Below are 7730 nucleotides of genomic sequence, written 5' to 3'. Positions count from 1 at the left end.
TTAACTCGAGCCGTTTCCTATAGGCATTGTCGCACTTCGCTGAGGATGTAGGGGCTGTATACGCCTCCATAGGAGAATATTGGGTCGACACCGCTCCTAACGCTCTGAATCATCTTGGAATAGACACAGCTTCGAAAGAAAGGTGCGCATGGTAGGCAGAGCACCAAGCACGTCGCTCTATGGTGAGGAGCCCAATGTCAGTCTCGGAAACAGATAGTGAGTACGTTCTCTATCCACGAGCGAACATACACATAATCTCTTTTTTTCGAATTAGCCTCCTTTTTCATCCGAACTGTCTCGCGGCAGTCAAAGCTTGGCACAAAAAGACAGAATGCTGCCATTCTTCTCGCTGCCAAGGATTTACCGTCATGCTGGCGAAGTCGCTTCTCCTTTGCATTTTGGCTGCTTCCCCGATTCTCGCTGCCCCCCAGGGGCCTGCGGCCACAACGTCGACGACTTCTGTCACTCACACCTCGTCGTCTTCCTCCTCGTCGACTTCCTCCTCCAAACCGCTGACCACCTCATCGACCACTGTCAGCACCTCGTCGACACCGTCATCCACTAGCTCATCCAGTTCAACATTTAAAAGCTCGTCATCCACGACGTCATCCACCAGTTCAACCAGCTCGACCTCTAAATCCTCCTCGACATCATCTACCAGCTCCACCTCCAAAATCTCGTCGTCCTCAACCTCTTCTTCATCTAAAACATCGTCACCCACAACCACATCTCCCTCAACTACGTCAACCACCTCGAGTACTACCACGACTAGCAAGACCACTACTAGGACCACTACCACAGTGACATCGACTCGAACTGTCACTTCTGGAATAAGCGTCACAACCACTACGACTTCAAGTACCACTACGACTCCGACTACTGGTCCGATCACTGTCACCGTTACAGCCACGACCACAATCCCCATTACTACCACGGCCCGCCGCACTACCACAGTGACCTCAATCCGAACCGTCACCTCCGGAATAAGTGTCACGACCACTACTACTCCCAGCACTGCTACGACTCCGACTACTGGCCCAATCACTGTTACCGTCACGTCTACGACCACAGTCCGAAATACATCCACTACGCATATTATAACGGCCACCCCTACTCCTACTGGTTTCCAAATCCATAACAACTTCAGCAATAAGTGTATGGACGTTGCGGGTAACATCCGGCAGAATGGAACTCCGGTTCAGATGTACGTTTTTTTGCCTCGGACTTCTCTTCGTGATTTTGATTTACTTTCTTGGTTTAGATCCGACTGCAATGGCAGTTCATCTCAACGATGGATTATCGCTAGAGGCGTCACGAGGGTTCAACTTGCAGGCACGAACTTCTGCTTGAATGCTGGCATGTGTAAGTTCCCTCGTTTACAACTTCCATTTTGCCCTTGTAAGCTAATGTTGCATGGGTTCTAGCGAACGTCTTCGTCAATGGCGACCAGTTGAATATCCGGCGGTGCATCGACTCTATCCCAGCTCAACTATGGGATTATACGAACCAGAATCAGATCATGCTAAAAGCGACAGAGGCAGGAGGGAGTATGTCCTCTTCGTTTCAATTTGTGTTCATTCAGAAATTTAACACCCGTCAGACCCTCAATGCGTTGATTGGCCCTTCAACAAAACTCAACTGCAAACCTACCAATGCCTCAATGTCGGAATTCCGAACGAGATCTGGACCATTACCAACACTACTACGTCTTAAAGGGCAGCGGATATCTAGGAGGGTACTTCGTTACAGAGATATGGACTCAATTAGCGAATTAGCTCTCCTGTTATCTTGTTTTGCCTTCTAAGTATCAAGCACGTTGCAGCTGTTCCAAAAAAGGAAGTATCTGGGGTACAAGGCTTTTTTGTTCGAGAACAGTGATGAGCTCGAGCCTGTGGCAAAAATTTCGTGTCATGTACGCTGACGGTGATCAGTTCCTTTCAGCCTTACATAGTTCTCGTAGTGTATTTGCCTGCACATCGTGCGCCTTGACGTTTGCAGACTGAAAAACCTTTTCGAACCAACCTCAGCTTAGTAAGCACTTTCGAACTCCAAGTTGGGCGAGTTAATTTTGCTGTACTACTTTACCCTCAGCAAGGGAGGTTTTCTCTGACTGGCGAGTGCGGGACTCCGACGTGGACAAGTGGTTGAACCAAGCCTTATGTGAATCGTGGAGTCCAAGTGGAGTCTCTCGTGCGACGAGTTGAAGAGGGTCCCGGAGAAGTCCAACATGCGGGTAAGTACTTTTGAACTTCAAAACGAGTGACTTCAGCTTTACGGTGCCATGGCAGAGATTGGACGAAAGCCTTGGATGGAACTTAAAAATGAGCGACTTCAGGTTTACAGCTTTTGTTCGAGAACAGTCATGAGCTCGAGCCTGTGGCAAACGTTTTGTGTCATGTACGCCGACGGTGATCACTTCCTTTCAGCCTTATACGGTCCTCGTAGCCTATTTGCCTGCACATCGTGCGCCTTGAAGTTTGCAGACTGAAGAATCTTTTCGAACCAAGCTCAGGTAAGTACTTTCGACCGCCAAGTTGGGCGAGTTAATTCTTACTGTACTACTTGCTTACCCTCAGCAATGGTTAGGCGGGGAAGTTTCTGTTTCCCGATTGGCGAGTGCGGGGCTTTGACGTGGACAAGTGGTTAAACCAGGCCTTGTGTGAATCGTGGAGTCTCTCGTGCGACGAGAAGAGGGTTTTGGAGAGCTAATCCAGCATGCGGGTAAGTACTTTTGAACTTCAAAATGAGCGACTTCGGGTTTACAGCACCATCGCAGAAATTCAAATCGGACGAAAGCGTTGCTTCTCTAATTGGCTGCGAGGTTCACAAGTGTTCGAACAAACTTGTCCGTCTCCAATGCGGCGCGCGTGCAATGTTCTCGTTGGCTTACCAGCAGCCTTTCAAATTGTGAATGATATTTCTCGTGCTGAGAAGAGGGTAGTCAAAGGAACCAATCGGTACGTCCAAAAAATGTCAAGTTGGACGGTTCGACGTTTAACGGTGTCCGTAGCAGGGATCAAACTGGGAGGCTATGCTTCCCCGAATCTATGTACCCATTATTTGATATTAGCAAGTGTACGAGGCGGGGTTGAAGCAAAGAATACAAGGCCCCTCCCTCAAGTGCCAAAGCGAAATCAATGTCGTCACACTCGCCGCTTCTATGTGGACTCGATCGGACGCTCTGGGGTCGACCACAACGGATTGAATGTGAGCCGTGTTTGCTGAGGATTCAGGGGCTGGATACGCTTCCATAGGAGAATATTGGGCTCCTGACGCCTCTGATTCATCTTGGAGTAGACACAGATTCGAAAGAAAGGTGCGGGCAAGGTGTGCATGGTAGGCAGAGCACCAAGCACGTCGCTCTATGATGAATAGCCCAATGTCAGTCTCAGAAACAGATAGTAAGTGCGTTCTCTATCCACGAGCAAACATACATATAATCTCCCTTTTTCGAATTAGCCTCCTTTTCCCCCCGAACTGTCTCGCGGCAGTCAAAGCTTGGCACACACCTCCCAGATAGAAAAGAGAGGATGGCATTCTTCTCGCTCCCCAAGATTTACCGTCATGCTGGCGAAGTCGCTTCTCCTTTGCCTTTTGGCTGTTTCTCCAATTCTCGCTGCCCCCCAGGGGCCTGCGGCTACAACGACGACGACTTCTGTCACTAGCACCTCGTCGTCTTCCTCGTCGTCGACCTCCTCCAAACCGCCGACCACCTCATCGACCACTGTCAGCACCTCGTCGACACCCACTAGCTCATCCAGCTCAACCTCTAAAAGCTCGTCATCCACCACGTCATCCACTAGTTCGACCAGCTCGACCTCCAAGACCTCCTCGACATCGTCGTCCAGTTCAACTAGTTCCACCTCCAAAACCTCCTCGACATCATCGACCAGTTCAACTAGTTCGACCTCAAAATCATCCTCGACATCATCTACCAGCTCAACTAGTTCAACCTCCAAATCCTCCTCGACGTCATCCACCAGCTCAACTAGTTCCACCTCAAAATCCTCCTCGACATCATCGACCAGTTCAACTAGTTCAACCTCCAAATCCTCCTCGACATCATCACCAGTTCAACTAGTTCTACCTCCAAATCCTCCTCGACATCGTCGTCCAGTTCAACTAGTTCCACCTCCAAAACCTCCTCGACATCATCGACCAGTTCAACTAGTTCGACCTCAAAATCATCCTCGACATCATCTACCAGCTCAACTAGTTCAACCTCCAAATCCTCCTCGACGTCATCACCAGCTCAACTAGTTCCACCTCAAAATCCTCCTCGACGTCATCCACCAGTTCAACTAGTTCCACCTCCAAAACCTCCTCGACATCATCGACTAGTTCAACTAGTTCTACCTCAAAATCGTCCTCGACATCTCTCAACTAGTTCAACCTCAAAATCCTCCTCAAAATCATCGACCAGTTCAACTAGTTCCACCTCCAAATCCTCCTCTACATCATCGACCAGTTCAACTAGTTCTACCTCAAAATCCTCCTCGACATCATCTACTAGCTCAACTAGTTCCACCTCCAAAACCTCCTCGACATCATCGACCAGTTCAACTAGTTCAACCTCCAAATCCTCCTCGACATCACTACCAGCTCAACTAGTTCAACCTCCAAATCCTCCTCGACGTCATCCACCAGCTCAACTAGTTCCACCTCCAAATCCTCCTCGACATCGTCTACCAGTTCCACCTCCAAATCCTCGTCGTCCTCAACATCTTCCTCAACCTCCACTTCATCTAAAACATCGTCATCCACAACCACATCTCCATCGACTACGAGAACCACCTCCAGTACTACCACGACTAGCCCGACCACTACCAGGACCACTACCACAGTGACATCGACTCGAACAGTCACTTCTGGGGTAAGTGTCACAATTACTACGACTCCAAGCACCACTACGACTCCGACTACTGGTCCGATAACTGTCACCGTTACAGCCACGACCACAGTCCCCACCACCCGCCGCACTACCGTTACAGTGACTTCAGTCCGAACCGTCACCTCTGGAATAAGTGTCACGACCACTACTACTCCCAGTACCACTACGACACCCACTACTGGCCCAATCACTGTCACCGTCACGTCTACGTCCACAATCCCCACTACAGTCAAAAGTCGGACTACGGTGACGGTTACGAAAACTCAGACTGTCACCTCTGGGATATCGGTCACGACAACGAGCAGCACCACCACTACACCCACTACTACCCCTACGACAGGCCCAGTCACGATTACTACTACCACGACATCCACCGTACCAATCACAACGATTAAGCGTAGGACTACAACGATTACAACAACGGTCACATCTGGTCAACCCACTTCCACCACCAGTACAACCAAGGCCACCACCACCAACACTTCTTTGCCCGTTACGGTCACGGTTACTATCACCGCCACCCCTACTCCCACTGGTGTGCAAATCCATCCCAACTTCAACACAAAGAAGTGTATGAACGTCGCGGGTAACAGACGGCAGAATGGAACTCCGGTTCAGATGTGCGTTTCTTCTGCCTCGCCCTTGTCTTCGCGATTTCTGATTTTTACTTCTTTGGTTTAGATTTGACTGCAACGGCAGTCCAGCTCAACGATGGAATATCTTTAGAGGCACCACCAGGGTTCAACTTACGGGCACGAACTTCTGCTTGGATGCTGGTTCGCGTAAGTTGGCTTCGTTTCCCACTTCCATTTTGCCCTTGAAAGCTAACGTCGATATGGCTTCTAGCGAATCAATTCCGTAATGGCGACAAGTTGAAGATCTTCCGGTGCATTGATTCCATCCAAGCTCAAATATGGGATTATACGAACCAGAATCAGATCAGGCTCAAAGCGACAGAGTCTAGAAGGAGTATGTCCTCTTCGTTTCGACATGTGTTCTTTCAGAAATTTAATACCCGTCAGACCCTCAATGCGTTGATCTCCCCCGTGGACAAAGCTTCAACGGAAATCAACTGCAAACCTTCCAATGCTCCAATAGAAATCCGAACCAGATCTGGACCACTACGCCTTAAAGGGCAGCGGATATTTAGGAGGGTACTTCGTTACAGAGATATGGACTCAATTAGCGAATTAGCTCTCCTGTTATCTTATTTTTTACTTCGATATTTTGCTATCAAGCACGTTGCAATTGAAGAACTTCGTAGAGCCGTTCCAAAAAATGAAGTATCTGGGGGACATACAGCTTTTGTTCGAGAACAGTCATGAGCGCTCCCAGTGAAAACCGTTCTTCTGGAGCAATCTGGGCAAACGGCTAAATTTCTGGAGTTAGCTGCTGCTATCTGGGGTAGTCCGACGCGGCCACGCGACTCGCTCCGAGTCCAAGGCGATTAATTGGTTCTGGTCGCTGCCGTGATTATCGAATGAAGTCAGTTGAATCACGTCGACGATGTCTTTCCGCAACTTTGAATTTTTTCTTCTCTAAGTACAAGCTGCTTGGTCTAAGGACGATGCGTCGTCCATTGGTCGTCCACACAACGTCCACATTTCTGTGATGGGAAAGCTTTACTTACATAATCAATGAACACTGACGTCGTCATTCATTCTTGCCTTCCCCCACCATCATGTCTACTGCATATGCATCCGCATCTCTACGTTTCCGCTGCTGCTTTGTGCGACAACGTTATGCCGCTCAATTCAAGAGTCCCCGACGGCGGCAAACTGAGTTCAGGGGTCAAGGAGTTTGGTTAATATCGTCTTACCGGTGAGTATATGCGTTCAACATGTGTCGCATTCATTGCTAATGTTTGAGAATGCTTCTAAGTTTCTCCCTGTTCTGATCGCGTGCCGTTGAACTGAGATCTGGTACGTTGATCCTGCAACGTTCGCATTCAAGTTTGCTCATCATTTTCTCCTAAGAAAGAGACGGACACCTTATCGCGACTGCCTCCACTTCAAAGGTCGAGTTCGCGTTTGTCTTTCACGAATGTATGCGCTTAACCAGGTATGCCTTGTCGCGTCATCCTTTGCCTTTAACCTAATTATCATACAGAATTTGTGTACTCCTAAGAGAGCTCGAGCGAGGCCGCTGGAACGCTATGCATTGGTACTACGGCGCAGGGATATGAGAAACACTGGAGCGGGAGCTGTGGATAGGCCAGAGGACGCGGGTATAGTCAAATAGGACGCGGATATATCCAGATACGACATTTATGTAACGTATATAGTAGTTAGAATTCAAAGTCAATTATTTCTGGCTTACAACGGTGCATCCCAGCCTATCCCAGCAGTTCCCAGTCAAGGCCAGAAGAAATCAAAGATTTTATTATCGCTTCCTCTCAACCTCTCCAGCGAGAACCAGAAATCTTCTGAAAAGCGGCAAAAATCTGGCTTCAGCCGACGATTTCTGGAGGTCCAGCTCAGGGCGGCTTCTCCCGGATTCCAGACCTTCCGGATGCATGAGCTCGAGCCTGTGCCAAAAATTTCGTGTCCTGTACGCCAACAGTGATCAGCCCTATACGGTCCTCGTAGTGTATTTGTCTGCACATCGTGCGCCTTGAAGTTTGCAGACTGAAGAACCTTTTCGAACCAACCTCAGACTAACCTCAGGTAAGTACTTTCGAACTCCAAGTTGGGCGAGTTCATTCTTACTGTACTGCTTGTTGACTACTTGCTTACCCTCAGAATGATTAGGCGGGGAAGTTTTTCCTCTTTGACTGGCGGGTGCGGGACTCCGACGTGGACAAGTGGTTGAACCAAGCCTTGTGTGAATCGTGGAGTCT

At 49.0% G+C, this 7730-nt stretch overlaps 3 protein-coding genes across 3 annotated transcripts; all 3 read left to right on the top strand.

Moving 5' to 3' along the window:
• Window positions 1-368: 368 nt before the first annotated feature.
• On the top strand, window positions 369-3205 carry LACBIDRAFT_336176 (carbohydrate-binding module family 13 protein; the record flags this gene model as incomplete). Its single annotated transcript, XM_001891105.1, is given in 12 exon segments — window positions 369-1204; window positions 1262-1362; window positions 1425-1735; window positions 1823-1912; window positions 1942-1978; window positions 2092-2160; window positions 2180-2233; window positions 2427-2463; window positions 2484-2512; window positions 2766-2907; window positions 2942-2957; window positions 3071-3205. 12 exon segments carry the CDS (start codon window positions 369-371, stop codon window positions 3203-3205), a joined length of 1857 nt encoding a protein of 618 aa, XP_001891140.1.
• Window positions 3206-5419: 2214 nt separating this feature from the next.
• On the top strand, window positions 5420-6023 carry LACBIDRAFT_242325 (carbohydrate-binding module family 13 protein; the record flags this gene model as incomplete). The annotated part of the gene is made up of 4 exons (XM_001891104.1): window positions 5420-5511; window positions 5573-5673; window positions 5738-5860; window positions 5914-6023. Coding segments are annotated over 4 exons (426 nt in total), but the record flags the coding sequence as incomplete, so codon positions are not given.
• Window positions 6024-6561: 538 nt separating this feature from the next.
• On the top strand, window positions 6562-7557 carry LACBIDRAFT_296069 (uncharacterized protein; the record flags this gene model as incomplete). The annotated part of the gene is made up of 5 exons (XM_001891103.1): window positions 6562-6712; window positions 6868-6952; window positions 7001-7118; window positions 7179-7441; window positions 7518-7557. Coding segments are annotated over exons 1-5 (645 nt in total), but the record flags the coding sequence as incomplete, so codon positions are not given.
• Window positions 7558-7730: the final 173 nt, after the last annotated feature.

Source organism: Laccaria bicolor, genomic scaffold (genome assembly GCF_000143565.1).
Source record: "Laccaria bicolor S238N-H82 LACBIscaffold_390 genomic scaffold, whole genome shotgun sequence".
Taxonomy (NCBI): domain Eukaryota; kingdom Fungi; phylum Basidiomycota; class Agaricomycetes; order Agaricales; family Hydnangiaceae; genus Laccaria; species Laccaria bicolor.
The sequence above is the reverse complement of the archived record's forward strand: the minus strand, read 5'-3'. Positions and strand labels throughout refer to the sequence as shown.